The sequence below is a fragment of the Aedes albopictus genome, chromosome 3 (assembly GCF_035046485.1).
Source record: "Aedes albopictus strain Foshan chromosome 3, AalbF5, whole genome shotgun sequence".
Classification (NCBI taxonomy): Eukaryota; Metazoa; Arthropoda; class Insecta; order Diptera; family Culicidae; genus Aedes; species Aedes albopictus.
The window spans coordinates 322,588,667-322,609,398 of record NC_085138.1 but is presented as its reverse complement, the minus strand read 5'-3'; the positions used below and the strand labels follow the sequence as shown (position 1 = coordinate 322,609,398).

The window sequence follows — 20,732 nt, the reverse complement described above, 5'->3', positions numbered from 1 at the left end:
CTTTACTTTCGGAAATAGAACGACGTCTCTTTGATATGTACAACATCTGGAGCTTTTTCGATCTTATAGGATAGAACACTTTTCTTTTTGAGCCAAACTTTTCATATCATATGCTAATTTATCGACCGTATTCTATTAATAACTTGATGATTTTGTGGCTATATCGGTCTCTTTCTACTCATAGTATAAGGGAGTAGAGATCAAAGTGAATAATGAAATGATAGATATGATAGAATTCGCTAGGTAGCGAACAAGTGTGAAAATTTTTATAGAAGGTGAAATTAGGCAAGTAGGCCATGTATTGAACGAATACATCGAATGCGTGAAACTTCTGCCGTGCGACCTGTGCTTTTAAACAGATCGGCTTGGTTGGTAGTTTTCATACCACCTTACCAAGACTGGCAAAAGTTTCAGGCACCCGACTGCCTAATGTATTGTTCTGTTTTCATCACAAATTCTATCGATCGGTAGCTTTTTCGGAATTCGCACTCCGTTCATAGGGGTATGCCTATATCGCGGCGTGTTCTTCCTATTAGCTTTTTCGATCTTATAGGATAGAACACTTTTCTTTTTGAGCCAAACTTTTCATATCATATGCTAATTTATCGACCGTATTCTATTAATAACTTGATGATTTTGTGGCTATATCGGTCTCTTTCTACTCATAGTATAAGGGAGTAGAGATCAAAGTGAATAATGAAATGATAGATATGATAGAATTCGCTAGGTAGCGAACAAGTGTGAAAATTTTTATAGAAGGTGAAATTAGGCAAGTAGGCCATGTATTGAACGAATACATCGAATGCGTGAAACTTCTGCCGTGCGACCTGTGCTTTTAAACAGATCGGCTTGGTTGGTAGTTTTCATACCACCTTACCAAGACTGGCAAAAGTTTCAGGCACCCGACTGCCTAATGTATTGTTCTGTTTTCATCACAAATTCTATCGATCGGTAGCTTTTTCGGAATTCGCACTCCGTTCATAGGGGTATGCCTATATCGCGGCGTGTTCTTCCTATTAGCTTTTTCGATCTTATAGGATAGAACACTTTTCTTTTTGAGCCAAACTTTTCATATCATATGCTAATTTATCGACCGTATTCTATTAATAACTTGATGATTTTGTGGCTATATCGGTCTCTTTCTACTCATAGTATAAGGGAGTAGAGATCAAAGTGAATAATGAAATGATAGATATGATAGAATTCGCTAGGTAGCGAACAAGTGTGAAAATTTTTATAGAAGGTGAAATTAGGCAAGTAGGCCATGTATTGAACGAATACATCGAATGCGTGAAACTTCTGCCGTGCGACCTGTGCTTTTAAACAGATCGGCTTGGTTGGTAGTTTTCATACCACCTTACCAAGACTGGCAAAAGTTTCAGGCACCCGACTGCCTAATGTATTGTTCTGTTTTCATCACAAATTCTATCGATCGGTAGCTTTTTCGGAATTCGCACTCCGTTCATAGGGGTATGCCTATATCGCGGCGTGTTCTTCCTATTAGCTTTTTCGATCTTATAGGATAGAACACTTTTCTTTTTGAGCCAAACTTTTCATATCATATGCTAATTTATCGACCGTATTCTATTAATAACTTGATGATTTTGTGGCTATATCGGTCTCTTTCTACTCATAGTATAAGGGAGTAGAGATCAAAGTGAATAATGAAATGATAGATATGATAGAATTCGCTAGGTAGCGAACAAGTGTGAAAATTTTTATAGAAGGTGAAAAAGCTACCGATCGATAGAATTTGTGATGAAAACAGAACAATACATTAGGCAGTCGGGTGCCTGAAACTTTTGCCAGTCTTGGTAAGGTGGTATGAAAACTACCAACCAAGCCGATCTGTTTAAAAGCACAGGTCGCACGGCAGAAGTTTCACGCATTCGATGTATTCGTTCAATACATGGCCTACTTGCCTAATTTCACCTTCTATAAAAATTTTCACACTTGTTCGCTACCTAGCGAATTCTATCATATCTATCATTTCATTATTCACTTTGATCTCTACTCCCTTATACTATGAGTAGAAAGAGACCGATATAGCCACAAAATCATCAAGTTATTAATAGAATACGGTCGATAAATTAGCATATGATATGAAAAGTTTGGCTCAAAAAGAAAAGTGTTCTATCCTATAAGATCGAAAAAGCTAATAGGAAGAACACGCCGCGATATAGGCATACCCCTATGAACGGAGTGCGAATTCCGAAAAAGCTACCGATCGATAGAATTTGTGATGAAAACAGAACAATACATTAGGCAGTCGGGTGCCTGAAACTTTTGCCAGTCTTGGTAAGGTGGTATGAAAACTACCAACCAAGCCGATCTGTTTAAAAGCACAGGTCGCACGGCAGAAGTTTCACGCATTCGATGTATTCGTTCAATACATGGCCTACTTGCCTAATTTCACCTTCTATAAAAATTTTCACACTTGTTCGCTACCTAGCGAATTCTATCATATCTATCATTTCATTATTCACTTTGATCTCTACTCCCTTATACTATGAGTAGAAAGAGACCGATATAGCCACAAAATCATCAAGTTATTAATAGAATACGGTCGATAAATTAGCATATGATATGAAAAGTTTGGCTCAAAAAGAAAAGTGTTCTATCCTATAAGATCGAAAAAGCTAATAGGAAGAACACGCCGCGATATAGGCATACCCCTATGAACGGAGTGCGAATTCCGAAAAAGCTACCGATCGATAGAATTTGTGATGAAAACAGAACAATACATTAGGCAGTCGGGTGCCTGAAACTTTTGCCAGTCTTGGTAAGGTGGTATGAAAACTACCAACCAAGCCGATCTGTTTAAAAGCACAGGTCGCACGGCAGAAGTTTCACGCATTCGATGTATTCGTTCAATACATGGCCTACTTGCCTAATTTCACCTTCTATAAAAATTTTCACACTTGTTCGCTACCTAGCGAATTCTATCATATCTATCATTTCATTATTCACTTTGATCTCTACTCCCTTATACTATGAGTAGAAAGAGACCGATATAGCCACAAAATCATCAAGTTATTAATAGAATACGGTCGATAAATTAGCATATGATATGAAAAGTTTGGCTCAAAAAGAAAAGTGTTCTATCCTATAAGATCGAAAAAGCTAATAGGAAGAACACGCCGCGATATAGGCATACCCCTATGAACGGAGTGCGAATTCCGAAAAAGCTACCGATCGATAGAATTTGTGATGAAAACAGAACAATACATTAGGCAGTCGGGTGCCTGAAACTTTTGCCAGTCTTGGTAAGGTGGTATGAAAACTACCAACCAAGCCGATCTGTTTAAAAGCACAGGTCGCACGGCAGAAGTTTCACGCATTCGATGTATTCGTTCAATACATGGCCTACTTGCCTAATTTCACCTTCTATAAAAATTTTCACACTTGTTCGCTACCTAGCGAATTCTATCATATCTATCATTTCATTATTCACTTTGATCTCTACTCCCTTATACTATGAGTAGAAAGAGACCGATATAGCCACAAAATCATCAAGTTATTTCCGTGTATATTATCTGCTAGCGCAAGCATATCCAGGGGATAGGGAAACTGAGGATTCATAGCTGCTATTAACTTGTGGTTTCTTGACGAAAAGTACAAGTTGGGAAAATGCATCAGAGAGCTATTAAGAGGCCGAGACGATTAGGTGACTCGGCTATTTCTAGAAAACAACCACGGGGTGTTCAGTCACTCTAGAACAGCTCCGGGTGTAGTTTCACAACTCTACTTTTAAAACGCTGAATAACTTTGTAAGTTTCAGTTATAAACAATGCGTAAAAGCAAGGCATATCTGATGATTTTTTTAATATTAGGATTAATATTTTTGATATTTTATTAATTTTGATACCAGATCGGGCTGTACTTACCTTACCGGTCAGGCTAAGGCCGGGGTGGCCTCTGCTGTACATAGTAGCCGCCTCCATTCCACTCGGTCCATGGTTGCTTGTCTCCAGTTCCGCACTCTGCGTAGGGTCCGCAGATCGTCCTCCACTTGGTCGATCCACCTAGCTCGCTGCGCTCCACGTCTTCTTGTACCGGTCGGATGACTCTCGAGAACCATTTTAGTCGGGTTGCTATCCGACATCCTGATGACGTGACCCGCCCACCGTAGCCTCCCGATTTTCGCGGTATGGACGATGGTTGGTTCTCTCAGCAGCTGATGCAGCTCGTGGTTCATTCGCCTTCTCCAAGTCCCGTCTTCCATCTGCACTCCGCCGTAGATGGTACGCAACACCTTCCGTTAGAAAACTCCAAGGGCGCGTTGGTCCTCTGCACGTAGGGTCCATGTTTCGTGCCCATAGAGGACGACCGGTCTAATCAGCGTTTTGTAGATGGTTAACTTCGTGTTACGGCGAACTTTATTCGATCGTAGAGTTCTGCGGAGTCCAAAGTAAGAACGATTTCCTGCCACAATGCGCCTCTGAATTTCTCTGCTGGTGTCGTTGTCGGCGGTCACCAGTGAGCCCAAGTACACGAATTCTTCAACCGCCTCGATTTCATCACCGTCGATATGAATTCGGGGTGGCGGGCGCGGTGATTCCTCCCTGGAGCCCTTTGCCAGCATGTACTTTGTCTTCGACACATTAATGACTAGTCCGATTCGCCTGGCTTCACTCTTTAGTCGGATGTACGTTTCCGCCATCGTCTCAAATTTACGAGCAATAATATCAATATCATCGGCGAAACCAAGCAGCTGAACGGATTTCGTGAAAATCGTCCCACTCGTGTTTATCCCCGCTCTTCTTATTACACCCTCCAAAGCAATGTTGAACAGCAAGCACGAAAGACCATCACCTTGCCGTAGCCCTCTGCGAGATTCGAAGGGACTCGAGAGTGTCCCTGATACTCGAACTACGCACATCACTCGATCCATCGTCGCCTTGATCAACCGTATCAGTTTATCCGGGAATCCGTATTCGTGCATAATCTGCCATAGCTGTTCTCGATCGATTGTATCATACGCCGATTTGAAATCGATGAACAAGTGATGTGTGGGCACGTTGTATTCGCGGCATTTCTGCAACACCTGGCGGATGGCGAACATCTGGTCCGTTGTAGCGCGTTCACCCATAAATCCAGCCTGATATTGCCCCACGAACTCTCTTGCAATCGGTGATAGACGGCGGCATAAGATTTGAGAGAGTATCTTGTAGACAGCGCTCAGTAGTGTGATCGCGCGGTAATTCCCGCAATCCAACTTGTCGCCCTTTTTGTAGATGGGACACACGATACCTTCCATCCATTCCTCCGGTAATACTTCCTCCTCCCAAATCTTGGTAATGACCCAGTGTATTGCTCTCACCAGTGCTTCTCCACCGTATTTTAGAAGCTCGCTTGGTAGTTGATCTGCTCCAGCGGCTTTGTTGTTTTTCAACCGGCCAACCTCCTCCTCAATCTCTTGAAGGTCAGGGGCCGGAAGTCTTTCGTCCTGTGCACATACTCCTAGATCTGTTACCACGCCACCTTCGGTACTTGCAACGTCGCCATTGAGGTGCTCATCGTAATGCTGCCGCCACCTCTCGACCACCTCACGCTCGCTCGTGAGAATATTCCCGTGATTATCTCGGCACATGTCGGCTTGTGGCACAAAGCCTCTGCGCGAGCGGTTCAGCTTCTCGTAGAACTTTCGTGTGTCCTTAGCGCGGTACAGCTCTTCCATCGCTTCGCGATCTCGTTCTTCCTGCTGGCGCTTCTTCATCCGGAAGACTGAGTTCTGCCTGTTCCGCGCCTGTTTGTAACGTGCCTCATTCGCTCTCGTACGGTGTTGCAGCATTCTCGCCCATGCTGCATTCTTCTCGTTTTTCAACTGTTCACATTCGCCGTCGTACCAGTCGTTTCTGTGATTCGGAGTCGCGAAGCCTAGTGCTGTAGCCGAGGTACTACCTATGGCGGATCGGATGTCCCTCCAGCCATCTTCAAGTGTAGCTGCGCCAAGCTGCTCTTCCGTTGGTAGGGCCACTGCTAACTGCTGCGCGTAGTCTTGAGCCACTTCTACGTTACGAAGTTGCTCGATGTTGAGCCGCGGCGTTCGACTTCGACGCGTGGTGATAACTGTCGAAAGTTTTGAGCGCATGCATACAGCGACTAAGTAGTGATCCGAATCTATATTCGCACTGCGGTATGTGCGGACGTTGGTTATATCCGAGAAGAATTTACCGTCGATTAGAACGTGGTCGATTTGATTTTCTGTTTGTTGGTCGGGTGATCTCCAGGTGGCTTTGTGGATATCTTTGCGGGGGAAGAAGGTGCTTCGGACTACCATACCACGGGAGGCTGCAAAGTTTACGCATCGCTGGCCGTTATCATTCGATACGGCGTGCAGGCTGTTTCGCCCGATTACCGGTCTGTACATTTCCTCCCTTCCTACCTGCGCGTTCATGTCGCCGACAACGATTTTCACGTCACGCGGCGAGCAACCATCGTATGTTTGCTCTAACTGCGCGTAGAACGCTTCTTTCTCGTCATCGGGTCTCCCTTCGTGTGGGCAGTGGACGTTGATGATGCTGTAGTTGAAGAAACGGCCCTTAACTCTCAACATGTACATCCTTGCGTTGATCGGCTGCCACCCGATCACACGTTGTCGCATCTTGCCCAACACTATAAATCCTGTTCCCAGTTCATTGGTGGTGCCACAGCTTTGGTAGAAAGTAGCCGCTCGATGCCCGCTTTTCCACACTTTCTGTCCAGTCCAACAAAGTTCCTGCAACGCCACGATGTCGAAGTTGCGGGGATGTAGTTCGTCGTAGATTATCCTGTCACATCCTGCGAAACCTAGTGACTTGCAATTCCATGTTCCAAGTTTCCAATCGTAGTCCTTATTTCGTCGCGTGGGTCTTTGCCGATTGTATCGAGTCGTATTTTCTCCTATGTTATTCGCAATGGGGATTTTTACGGGTGGCTTATTGGGCCTACGCCAACACTCCTGTCTCGCCGGAGGGCCATCGTGCCAGTTCTGTTTAACGTCCCAACCAACACTGGGACGACCACGCTGATGGGGCTACCACCTTGGATCTAGCTGGGCGTGGTGCAGCGTTTCTTACTCAGCCGCTGGATGCCAGAACAGACGCTGTTTGAGCCGCACCTCCTTGGTGAACAGACACTCGGATCGTACCTCCTCAATCTAGCTGATGTCAGAAGGACAACAGTGCCCAGGCTGCGCTACCAGCTAAGCACACAACTCTTAGCTGGCGGTCTTTGTCATCGCTTGACCCGTGGAAGCATGAGGTAGGAACTTGTGAGGACCAGAGCTATATTGGACGCTCTCCTTATCGACTCACCGTTTTGCAGCCCAGATCGGGCTGTCCTCCCCCTTGATCAAAAATTTGTGTGTTCAGTCCGGTACCCAATAATATTCATAACTGTGTATTTTTTTCCGTGTAAATTGCCTTTTGTGTAAATCATATTTAGCGTGTTACACTGATCTGACAGCTCTGACAGTAAGGGACTAAACATAAATTACGTAAAGTGGGTACCGAGCATTGTTCACAATCTGCGAACTTGACTGCGAAAAAAATAGCGACCATGACGCCGCTGGTAGCACCGTCGCAAAAACGAAAACTATACATTAAATTGACCAATCCAAATTCCTGTGTGGTAGTGGTTTGTGTTCAGATTTCCCGTGTTAATCTATCTGTAAGAACTTTGTAAACATCTTTTGTTCTCACGTATATGGATAGGCTTGCATTAGGTTTCGTGAGACATTTTTTGGACAACTCAATTATTCGCCGGGTAAAATATTTTTCCGTGTACCTATTTATCACTGCCTTTTGTTATTTACCACTGGGGTTGTACAGAAAATGCCATCGAGGTTTCTCCCACCCTCCACCAAAGTGTTGTTTGGCGCTAGCGTCGTACCCGGAAAGATGCCAGTTTGGCTATTTTATTTACTTGTGGTTTTTGTCACTGTCGTAGCTGCGCTTATGTCCATCCATGTGTCCATCGTAATTATTGTAAAATTTGTAGAAACTCCGTAGCAACTTCTCTCACCAGCAACGCATTATGTTTAACAGTAGAGCGTTTAATGCATCCGAAATTTAACGTTAAAAAAATATTATTAAATAAGCAGCCGATTTTATGAATCAAATTGGCATCCCTGCCGCCGAACTCGTCGTCGCGGACGGGAGAAGTGACACGACGCCAAGAAGAAGATCGCGAAAGACTCCAAAAACTGCCACAGTCGCGATCGGTTGAAGTCTCGTTGTTTTCTGTCGCTGTTGTCTCGCGTGTGAAATCGTGTGAAAAATCCGCTCGAAATGGAACGAATTCCGTTGCAAACGATGTCGCGGTGACCAGTGCATCCAGTGGTGACCAGACTCGCCGGAAGAAGCCTCGATCCGGGGTTGAAAATCGTGATTTTTTCTTAGGGGTGCTGGAAGATTTTCCTCCCTTTTTTCTCGCTGCTTGGGCTTTAGTGGTGTGTGCGCGAATGTTTCGAGACGATCGTCGTTGTCTGTCGCGTTGCTCGGTTGCGTGTGTGTGTGCGTCCGTCTGTTGACAACGAGTCTAGTTGGTGTTTGACAACTTCTTGCGCTTCTCCGCAGCTCGCGTTCCTTCGAATAACATCTCGGGAAGTGCGATGTAGGTAGATAATGTGCTGCTGGTGGTAAAAGTTTCTGCAAAGGGGATCCAACGGGCGAAAAAAAAGGTGAAAGAAGCAAAATAACAAAGAGTGTGTGGCTTTGAATATTGTTGTCATCGTGCGTGGCTAATTCAGGAAGATTTGAACGACGTTTCTTGGTGGATCATAAAAGGCATTGGTTGACGATCCAGCACCTTACTTCCGATGAAAGTTATCTCAGAAGTCGTCCGAAGAAAGTGATTTTGTGAAGCGGTGATCCAAATTCCACAGTCAACAGTTACCTACTGCGTACGATCTGCTTTAGTCGTCTCCTACTAAAAGTGCACGAATAACGGAGAAAGGTGAATCAGTGTGTGAAAAACAATCATCTCCTGAGAATCTCTTGAAACAAGTGTTTGTGCTGGGTGCATGTTGTGAAAATGTTCTCCAAAAAGAAGAAAAAGCCTCAAATTTCCTTCCCGAGTAACTTCGAGCATCGTGTCCACACGGGGTTCGATAAACGGGAAGGAAGATACGTTGGTCTCCCGCTGCAGTGGGCTTCCATCGTGGGAAACAATCAGATACTGAAGTCCACTAATCGCCCTCTGCCGCTGATTGATCCGTCAGAAATTACACCCACGGAAATCCTCGATTTGAAAACTATCGTCAGGCCGCACAACACCTCTAGTGCGGCCTCCACCACAGGCAGCATCGGCGAACCGGGTAAGCTGGTTCTTCCAAAAACTTCCAGCGTTGCCCGATCCAATTCCCTGCGCAGTTCAAGTCCTCCACGCGTCCGACGAGGAGAGCTGCGTGCCAACACCAACGTTCCGCCCTCCGTTCCGGAAGAACCCCTCCACCTGGGTGGAGGCCAATCACCCTTCCCCTCGATAAACAACAACTACCCTCCAACCGTTCCAACCAAACAGTCCTTCCTCGGAAACCCCATCCATCCCCATCAGCAGCAATCTCAACCCGGAACCGGAGCACCCTTCCCTGATGGCACCAATAACGCCGCTAACTTCAATCATCTGAACAACAACTTTGACCAGCAACAGCACCATTCGGCGCAGCATTCCCATCAACATTCGCATCAGCACCAGCCATACAGCCATCACCAGCAGCAGCAGCAACAGCATCAACCCCAACCGGGAGCCCATCATCACCATCCGCATATGAATGGGCATCTGGGAGGGCATCAACAGCAGCAGCACCAGCAGCCTGCCGGTACCAACGGCAATCACCTCTCGAATCCAGTTAATGTGGTGACGGATGGTGGCGGAGCGTTATTCCCAAACAGGTGAGTTAACAACAAATTAGGAAACACTATGCTAGGTGATCTCGCGGGATACTTGAACATTTCACAATAGATACTTCCAAAACAGGCCAGTAATGAAAATTAAATCATAACACTCGTGCCCAACAAGGGTGACCTGTATGCGATAATAAACGAGGTACATATTATGTAGTTGTGCATCGTTCTCTCTGCAAAGTGATCCTTAGCGGGATACAAGAGAAGATTGACGCAACTCTCTGGCAGCAACAAGTAGAATTCCGTGCCGGACCATATTGTAACGAGGCAGGCCCTGAGGCTCATGGCGGCGCAGCCTTAACAACGAAGTAAATCAAATCGACAGAAATTTAACCTGGCCACAGGTCAAGGCGATGTCGGGCAATCACCCAGGATAAAGAACTTTCAATTCGACCCTCTGCACCACTGTGGGTGCTCAGGACTGAAGTATTTCTCCTGGAATTTCTTCGCGGATTCTTCCTGGAATTTCTTCGGGGATTCTTCCTGGAACTCCATCCGGAATTCTTTCTGGAATTACTTCGAGAATTCCTCTTGGAATACTTTTGAGGATTCCTTCTGAAATTCCTTCGGGATTCTTCTTGGAATTTTTAATCGGGGAATTCCTTATGGGATTCCTCCTTGAAATCCTTTGGGGAGTCCTCCTGGAATTCTTTTTGGGACTCTTTCTGAAATTCCTTGTTGGGAAGGAGTATACGAATATCTTTTGAGCACGCTGTGCAGATCCCACAAACGATGGAACGCTAAAAGCTATATTTATCATTTTAGTACACGTCATTGGAACTTACATTGATTGCGCTTACATTGGCTTATCCTCACTCAAAATTAATTCCTTATTTCCCAACAATATCTCATACATTATTTCAAACAATTTCAAGGGTTTTTCATATTTACTTGTAGGTGTCAGCTATCGATTCAAGTACCCTACGAATGTACGATGATCAGCGACCACCGCGAGCTGTAATTCAATATCGACAAAAATAACTACAATTCCATTTGCTTATTTAGCTCCCTGGCCAAGTTCGCAGGGGTTGACGGTATTAAAGTGAAGGAGTTTCATTTTGATTATTGTAATGTAGTGTTCTTTAGTGAAACATATCACCTTTTTAACACTTTAATGCGCCTCCAACGGTTCATCACGAACCGGCTGCTGCAGATGGAGTATGGCTGATCATATGCATCAGACATGCTCGATAAACATGGAGGATCCGCCAGGGCTCATTAGAGTCTATTCCCAAGCAATAGTTCCAAGTCGGTTGGATTTAAGAAGGTTTTGATGATCGTTACAAATCCTAATAAAAGTTTTGTAGGATTTGTGACAGATTTTGGAACCTTTTACAGCCAGCTGACTTCAAAATGTTGAGTGGGCTCTATTTCCCACGTTTCTCGGTTGATTTTGATTAGTAATTCATTAATGTCATACCGTGTACCCCCGTTGGTTTGAACGACACCTCATGCAAACCAACGGGGTTCATTTTTAATTTGAACTTCTAGTAACCCGGTGGGTGTCGAAAAGCACACTGCTGGTAACCTGATTTGCTGTTTTGTTTTGATTCTGCGTTCCGTTTCACCCCGTTCCATGAGCAGAATGACGTTTGAACCATTTTTAGTTTGAACGATGTGCATATTAGCGGGGGTCAAACTAAAAAGTGTTCAGATTAGATGCGGTCAAACCAACGGGGATAGACGGTAGTCGCTTTTTCGAATTTTTAGAATGTTAGTTGATCATATTTTCTTTAAATAAAGCAATTAAAATCGACCGAAGAATTAATAGTGGGAAGGAGATTTGCAGCACTTAATTGTGCTGATAGATTCGAAGCTAACGTGCGAACACTCAAACGCATTGTTGACGTCAATGCGTTCGACGTGACATTTTGGACAAAAACTGACTGCTTTTTATTAACTGAACAACGTTACTTGTGTATGACTAGGTTGACATTTCTAGGCTACGCTTGAGAAAATGACATGGTTTATCTAGGTAGGACCGATAGGACAATTGAACGAATTTGAACATTTTTCATAGTATTTGTAGGAGGACGAATACATAATAGTTGACAAGCAATCTTTATTATTTTAAAATTTTATTGCAATCAACTGACCAACTTGACGTATTTTTGTTTATCTCTTAGATGGCATTTTGATACCAACAGAAAAATATCAGAAGTTCAGTTGCATGTTTCTGTGGGTTTCGGACCGATGACAATTTAAGGACACAAGAGATGAACACAGAGAAGTAAAAAACGATTAACGAAATCAAGAAAACAATTTGTCACAGGATCGACTATATTTTAACATACAGGGTTTGATTGATTCGATGAAAAAAACAAACATACGACAACTGACTTAACGAGAAGAAAAACATGTTGAACCATACCACAAAATCGAACAAGACGACAAACACAAACCGTGTGACCATAACACTACATAGGAAAATCCTGACTGACTGACCAATTGAAAACTTTCCAGCCTTCTACCGTAACTTTCTGAGTCAGTAGGCAACAGTGTCTTAATGGATATCATTTTCCGCGTACGGCTGGCAAACTGCTTCTGAAAGATTACGTACTCTTTTCTATCTTCGGGTCTAGTGTAGAGGTTTCAACTCTATTCAGAGTGCAGCTAGAAACCTAGCAAAAAAAAAAAAAAAAAAAAATCCATTTGCTTATTTAGCTCTAGCGGTACTCACTCAGTATAAAATTCTATAATAAAGAGAAAGTATAACTTTAACGAACTGATTTATAAACTTATCCTCGTGGAATCAATATGATATTCATCACATTCATCGAACAAAAGTCTCTCTAATTCTCTTTCCTCTTTCATTCGGCTATTGTCAACGCAAATCATTTATTATTATCGCCGGGTTCGGCCGTTATGTCGACCAAACGGGGTTCAGTCGGTTACATCAACATTCCTCTTGAACTTTCTTTGAGAATCGTTCTTGCAATTTCTCCGGGGATTCCTTCTAGAATTCCTTCAGAAATTTCTCTTGGAATTCCTCCTAGAATTCTTTCAGTGATTCCTCCTGGAAATCATTCTGAAATTTCTCTAAAATTCAATTCAGGGATTTTGTCAAAACTTTTTGTAGGGATCTCTCTCTAAGAGAATCTATTGAACCACCAGGGATTCTATCAGAAGTTCCGTCAGGGATTTGTACAGCATTTCCTGCAGGGGTCAATTCAAAATAGAATTTCCGGTGGAATTGATGGTGGGACTACTGGAAGTTTTCTTTTTGGAACTCCTTGAAAGGTTACCAATGGAACATCTAGAGCAGTATTTTCGCGCAACATTCGGTTAGAAATCGATAAAAACTAAAGAGATATGTTAAAAATTCATGCTTTATCCAAAGCCTGGTGTTGTAGATAACTGGTTATGGAGGAAAAAACTTAGTTATATTTTAAATCTTTCGAGATTTGCTCGATTGAGTAAAAAGTTAGGCCCACAGGCCGCACTCATTTTTGCCGAAGCTCGTCAAATTACGAAAAGTTACAAGACTAATTTCAGTTTAATAACCTTGTACAACTAAATAACTTCAATACTAAGCTTCAGTTTGAATACAAATTTGCTTGTCATTGAAGTGGTTTTCGTTAAGTACTAAGCAATTTTGTTGATGAAATGCGTAAAGTGCTGAGCACCACTGATCTAGAGGAATTTCTTCTGGAGCTCCTGCGGGCAATTCTAGACGAATAATAAGGCGATCTTCGTGAGAGATATTTGTTTGAACTCCGTGAGGGATTCCTGGTGAAAAGTCTGCCGGAATTCATAGTGAAACACTTATAGGGTGTCCCAGAAAGTATGGGCACAACTTTGCAGCTCTGGCATTTGGGAATGGATGCATAAACAAAATTTATTTTCACACATATCCTGCCTTAATATATTAACATCAAATGCCAATCAATAAAATTTGCATTTAACACTTCGTTTGAAAGCAGTAGAACATTCCCTAAAAGACCTTTTAAAGCTTCTGCACAAATTGCTATATTTTTCAATAACACCGCTTGACAAATTGTTTCCTACGCATGAAATTAAGCTCGATAAATATTTCAAAAAATATTTCCGTGTATTTCCATATGCGTATCTATTATACAACCCTTAGTTTGAATTGAAAACATATACTTTAGAACCTGAAAAATAAATGTAAACACCAAAATCGATATTTTTGAAAACCCGTTTTTCTAATAGATGAAAACAAGGTTCTGAATATGTATCACAACGTGCAGAAAATTGCATTTTAATTTCACTATAAGTAAAATAAATGCTCCAGCTCTATAAAGTGTAGATTGAATTATTTTTATTCTCGTTAAAACATGTTTAAAAACTCGAATGTCTGTGGGCATGTCTTATCCAGAATTAGAAAAGGCGAATTTTCAAGTTTTCTCAAAATTCCAAAATACACGTACGCACAGGCAAAACATATTTTTATAAAAAATTTCAATCAACCATCTGAGGAAACATGTTTCCGAATATATCATGTGAAAAAAAATCGAAAAAAATGTTTCGAATTTGGATATTTGGCAAAACCGTAAAAAAGTAGTTTGTGCAGAAGTTTTGAAAGATGTTTTTTCATTTTAAACGTTCTGCATACAAAAACCCTTTTCAATGTATAAACTCTTTACAGATATCAATTAAAATACCTTGAATAAAAATACAAAAATATAAAAAATGTTGTTTGTTAAGAAAATGATTGTATTTTCGCTATACTTTTTGGGACACCCTATATAGCAATAATCGTGGGAGCTCCCAAAGTTTTTTTTTTAATTTTCACCGGAGATGGAAAACGCTGCTGGAATAGAGCAATTTTCAACAAACCTTCTTCCAACAGGCATAAAACCTCCTCATCTCTTCATCTTTGTATTTTATAATTTGCAATAACAATTTCGAGATCATTTCCAGTGAGAATACACTCATTGGAAGATAGATTGCTGCATCTACAATAATTGCTTTTGTGAGAATACTAACAAAAATTTACAAATCTATACATTTATTGCTAATGAAACGTGATCATATTTGCAACACCACCAAAAAACAATTTCTAGTGGAAGTCCTGGTAAAATTCATGGTGGAACTGGCTCATGAATTTCCGGTATTTTTATTTTGGAGTCTCCAGTTTTTATGGAATCTCTCGAATACTATCATACACCCGGAACTGATACTTCTCGCGTTTAGTATCATACAGGCGTATCTACAATGATCGATTTCTATTCATCGATTTTCTCTTCGAATTGTTCCTGGAAGTATGACCAATATTCGGATGAGCTCTCGGTGTGTTTAGGATGAGCTTCTAAAACAACAAAAACAACCAAAAATGATTTTCCGGCCAAGTTATCATCCAAAGAGAAAATCGACGAAGAGAAGTCGATTATTATAGATACGCCCGTATGATACTAAGCGCGAGAATTTTATACTATGTTGCCGTAATTCTGCAGAATGACGTAAGTGACATTGATAATTTTAACTCCTTTTTAATTATTTTTCACCCAAAAATCTATCGGTCATAACTTAACTTTGCTTTTGTAGATACAACCGTGGTCGTGATAATGTTTGCACCATCGTACAAATTAGGTTCCCGTATCCCGTATCACACACAATGTCTTGGTTTTATTTGCATGCACGTAAGCTCTAACTCACATCATAGTCAGTGTTGAAAATGGAACACAACTGCGATAACCAGATTTGAATAAGTTAACCTATCCGGATTCCCGTGACAGGTTCCGCGGGGCCTCATTGGGGACACTTCTGGTTTTCAACCTAAACATGCCGTGCGACATATCAATCTTCATGATTTCGAATGACTGGGTCAGAAACGACAGACTGAAGTCTGTATCAACTAATATGGCCACCCCGGAACAACTAGCATAGGTTCAACGGAGGTGTCATCGGGGACATTTCTGATTTTACGAGACATATACTGCCCCCACTCGCATAACAGTCCCATTTGCAAAAAGTAGAAATTGAGAAAACAGCATTTGAAGTTTGAAAACTTGTTTCCATACAAAACTTTGAAAAATCGCCAAAATTTGAAGAATATTTCGATCATCTCGAAACTTTCACAGATTGCTTTGCACATGAATATATAACTGTAAAAAATATTACAATCACTACAAAGTTGTTCAGTTTTGTGTTACGTAACACAAAAATCCATGATGGGACTTGTGGTAGTTTGGTACATCACTGAGTAGGCCATGGCGTTGATAGGATTATTATTACTTGAGCTGTCAAGCTGAAGAGTATCACACTGGCGACGAGCAAGAACCCGCTCGTTTAACAAGAGTCCGCGAAGATTTAACTTCTGAAGCAACGGATACGAGGAGACAGGAAACCAACGTGAAGAAGGGAAAGGATCGGCGGATATTTGAAAGGAAATCACTTTCGTGTTTCTGGCTGCACACCTCGTGAAAAACAAGGAGAAAAACGAAAGGACAAGAAGCAGAGCTGAATAAAATTGGAATAGGTAATTATAAATAGTCTGTTTTCCGACGGATAGCATCTGCTCGGATCAGACAAGAGGGAAATCGTAAAATCTCGCCTCGAAAGAGGGAGATGCCGAAGCGGCGGGTGAAAACCCCGGCCGTGGACGGCAATAATGTCTCGCCTCAAATGAGGGAGACGCCAAAGCGGCAGATGAAAATCTGGCCGGGGCTGGCAATAATGTCTCGCCTCAAAGGAGGGAGACGCCAATGCGGCGGATAAATTCCGGCCGGGGCTGGCAATAATGTCTCGCCTCAGAGAAGGGAGACGCCAAAGCGGCGGATAAATTCCGGCCGGAGCTGGCAATAATGTCTCGCCTCAAAGGAGGGAGACGCCAAAGCGGCGGATAAATTCCGGCCGGGGCTGGCAATAATGTCTCGCCTCAGAGAAGGGAGACGCCAAAGCGGCGGATAAATTCCGGCCGGAGCTGGCAATAATGTCTCGCTTCAAAGGAGGGAGACGCCACAGCGGCAGATGAAAATCTGGCCGGGGCTGGCAATAATGTCTCGCCTTAGAGAAGGGAGACGTCAAAGCGGCAGATTAAAATCTGTCCAGCTAAAAGGCACTCAAAGAGTGGATAAAAATCAGTGTTGAAGGTGGCAGAAAGGTCAAAAAACTGTAATACTTTCACTCATATGGTACGACAATAGCCGCGATTCATAAAAACAACAATTCGTTCTAGACAATAACATAAAAGAATTTTATTGAAAGTTGAAAATCAAATTAACTCACGCAGTCCTCCTAAGAGTAACTTTAGAGAGATTGATAAGCAGATTGCAAGAACAGTGCATCTATTACTACTACAGATAGAGTTCTATTTGACAATTGATCGGTTCTTCTACAAGCACAAAATGAAGGATTTTTGGATGTTTTACTTTTTTTGTAGAACAAAATTGCATTATTATTTGAACAAAAGGAGATGTGGTAGTTTGGTACATCACTGAGTAGGCCATGGCGTTGATAGGATTATTATTACTTGAGCTGTCAAGCTGAAGAGTATCACACTGGACTGTTATGCGGGTACTTTTGGTATGGGACGCTCATGACTTGGTATTTTTTTCACATATTGACATAAAAAATCATAATTTTTATTATTATTTTTGGAAGTACATCGAAAATGATGAGTATTCATAACGTTAACTCAAAAGTGATGAAAAGTCAAATGGGACAGTTATGCGAGTGAGGGCAGTATACAAGAAAGTAAAAATTTTGAATAGCGCTCACGACAGTATGGTGAGCTTCCGAATGCCTACTTTTGTTGCAGAAAGAAAATTGAAGTAGCAGAATTGGGGTTACCCCGGTTGTCACTCCAGTGGCCAAAAAGATCGCGATCGATCATCATTTGTTTATCTCTATACCCGAACATTACAGTGACGATAAATAATAAAATTGAGCCGTCAAAAGCCTACATTTGTTGTAAAAGTCTGAGAGCAGTACAATATGGATTTCTCCGGTGACCACGTGGAACCAATATGACTACTCATTTGGGGCTCCTATAATCATAGCTGTAAAGGCATTCAGCATGACCATGCTGAGGGTGACGGGTTCGATTTACGGTCAGCCTAGGAGCTTTTCGTAAGGGAAATTACCCTTACTCCGTAGGGCATAGAGTATCTTCGTGCCTGCTACACGATATACATATGTAAAATATTGATTGGCAGAGTAAATACCAGTAGAAGCGCTCATAAAACACCTAAACTGAGTAGCAGGCTTTTTTCCAGTAGGGATGTTACGCCAAGAAGAAGAAAAAGATGACTATCAATCTCTTTGTGTATCACAAGAACAACAGGCATGGAAATCCACGAAGGTTGAACCATGTGGCGCCGGGTTTTGAAGTGAAAACTATACGAAGTTCATTGCCGTTACCCAATTGACCACTTTCCGGGAACCCTGTAAGCCGCTCCGCATTGATCATACCTGACCAGAACACTTCAAAAATGGTTCTTAACAATTAGTTTCTCATTTCAGTGAAGTGTGCAGAGAAGTTATGCAATAAAATCCATAAATTGAATAACGTTTGTGGATTTTCAAGCACATAGCAAGGATGAAAACTAATATTTCGGATGTTCCGGAAATTCGGAACCGGTTCTCGATAATAGGCTCCTAAAGACCTATCGGGATTTTTGTTTTAAACCACAATATATGGTTCAAGAGTACATATTTACTCATTTTTGACGTTTTTATTAACCGTAGTTAAAAATATATAATTTTTATTTTTTTAGCCTTTTGTCTCGTCCCTAGCTTATAACACATACTTTGAGTGATTTTTTTCACCGTGTATGTCAGATAGGAACATTTTTGAAATCCCAGTGCGAAAAATGTCGAGCTCAGTCACACAAGGTTGACCTCAAATGTCAAAGTAGAACTATTTATCATTTTACTTATTTCGAATTTTCTCATTATTCCTTTGTTTTTCAAGTTCGAGTAAAGTACAATTACGATTAGAATGCCATGCTTGATCGTATTATTCAATATAAGCCAGATTTCGTCTTTAATTTTAGGACCCTATTAGTCCATATTAATGTCTATAATCAAAGTCCACGTGAATACCTTACCAACGATTCTTGGACGGTCCTGATTACTTGTTTGGTTGCAAAGTTATAGCTTGCCAAAGTTAGGGACCTTTTTCAGTTGAAGCAGGTTCCCGGTGGCCACAGTGGCCAAATCCGGATTTCTCCGGTGGTTTTGAAAACTAGACTTGTACCCCTTTCATTTGAACCGAAGAGATCCAAAATCGGACAAGCCACTGATTTTTGCGAGCTGTCCAAAGTTTGGGGTCAAAAATGACCCCAGGGTCTTATTTGTAACTTTTGCAGGGGTCATTCAATGCTTTTTGTGTTTGGGAAATGTTTATTTCCGCGAAAAAATAATTGTCAGAAAATTTCAGATTTCTAGGATTCGTTAAACAAAAGCTACAGAGAATTGAAATTTGAAAAAGGTCAAAAAAGACCCCAAGATCTTACTAAGGTTAAATATAGCAAGTAAAATCAATCGAAAAATTGACAGTGGCAAGGAGAGTTGTAGCACTTAGTAGTGCTGATAGATTTGAAGCTAACGTGCGAACAATGCTTAAACGCATTGTTGACGTCAATGCATTAGACGTGACAGTTTAGACAGTAACTGATTGCTCTTTATTAGCTGAACAACGTTATTTGTGTATGACTATCCAGTTTACGCGGGAGAAAATGACATAGTTTATCTTGGTAGGACCGATGGGACAATTTAACGAATTTGATATATTTCATAGTTTTTATTGTAGGGATGAATACATAATAGAAGAAAAAGCAAAACGTGTTCGATGTAAAGGTTCATCAGTTTTGAAGCTAGTGTTGAGGCCAATATGTCTGAACAATTTGAACAAAACTTACTGCTTTTTTTTCAACAAAATATAACGCATAAACAAATTGACCAGCAATTACTATCATAACACTTCAATAGAGTAGAAACTACATCTTTCGTTTGATAAGACAAATCGCAAAGCAATAATACTACCTATGTTTGAAGTCTATGATAAATAACTGATAAATTGACGAGAACCTAACGTACTACATAGACCTTATTACAAGTTTTATTTTTGTGTTGTTGTAATGGACCAACAACAATTATAAAAATTCGTCATCCTGTCATTGGAAATTGTTATCCAATTCGCCTCCAAACGTCATCACCCCACCGCACAATCGCTAGCGTAGAACGATCGACGCGCCACCATTTTTCGAATGTTGGAGAGCACAGGTACGTTTTTTGCGGTGTTGCTTCACCGTAAACAACACCGCGAAAAAGGTACCTACACCTTCCACTATTCGAAAGATGGTGGCGCGTCGATCGTTGCAGTTTATCGTTTGACAGTCAATAGGGAAACAGGGCGAAATATGTGTTCTGTGTTGTATATATCCATATGTGTTGTCCTAGTTTATTACGCATTTATAAGGTTTCACTATAATATGTTATATTTTAATGTGCATTTGTAGTGCTTCATTAGCCTACGTACAGTTTTGTTGTGTTCCTGGTGTATTACAGTAGGTCTAGCCGTACCAACTCCAAAATCTTCTACCAGGACTGAAAAGTCTTTGTTGCATTTGGATGTAAGTTATATGTTAAGGGTACCTTTCATATAAATTTTTATATAATTTGAGTACGTACGAAATTTTTGTGGATGGTTTCATCCACAAAAAATTCTTTTCCGTTGAGTGTGTTTTTATTACAAGTTTTTGTGTTAAATATGCTATTTTAACTTGTAAATATTCCCCTAGTATTAATGCACATTTATAGGGCTCTGGCAGAATAGTGGCCCGCAATCCTATTTCGATTGCCAACATTCAGGTCATTTCGGACCGTGATTAAGTACTAGAGATGCAAACCTTCCCCTGGCACAGACTTCAAGTT

At 41.5% G+C, this 20,732-nt stretch overlaps 1 protein-coding gene across 1 annotated transcript in view; it reads left to right on the top strand.

Annotated features, from left to right (window-relative positions):
• The first annotated feature begins 8,164 nt into the window (after positions 1-8,164).
• Positions 8,165-20,732, top strand: part of LOC109401286 (serine/threonine-protein kinase PAK mbt) — a 48,810-nt gene continuing 36,242 nt past the window's right edge. Inside the window, exon 1 of the mRNA XM_019673778.4 lies at positions 8,165-9,878. Coding sequence (XP_019529323.3) covers positions 9,019-9,878 — 860 coding nt within the window. The 5' untranslated portion in view covers positions 8,165-9,018. The remainder of the gene's footprint in view (positions 9,879-20,732) is intronic.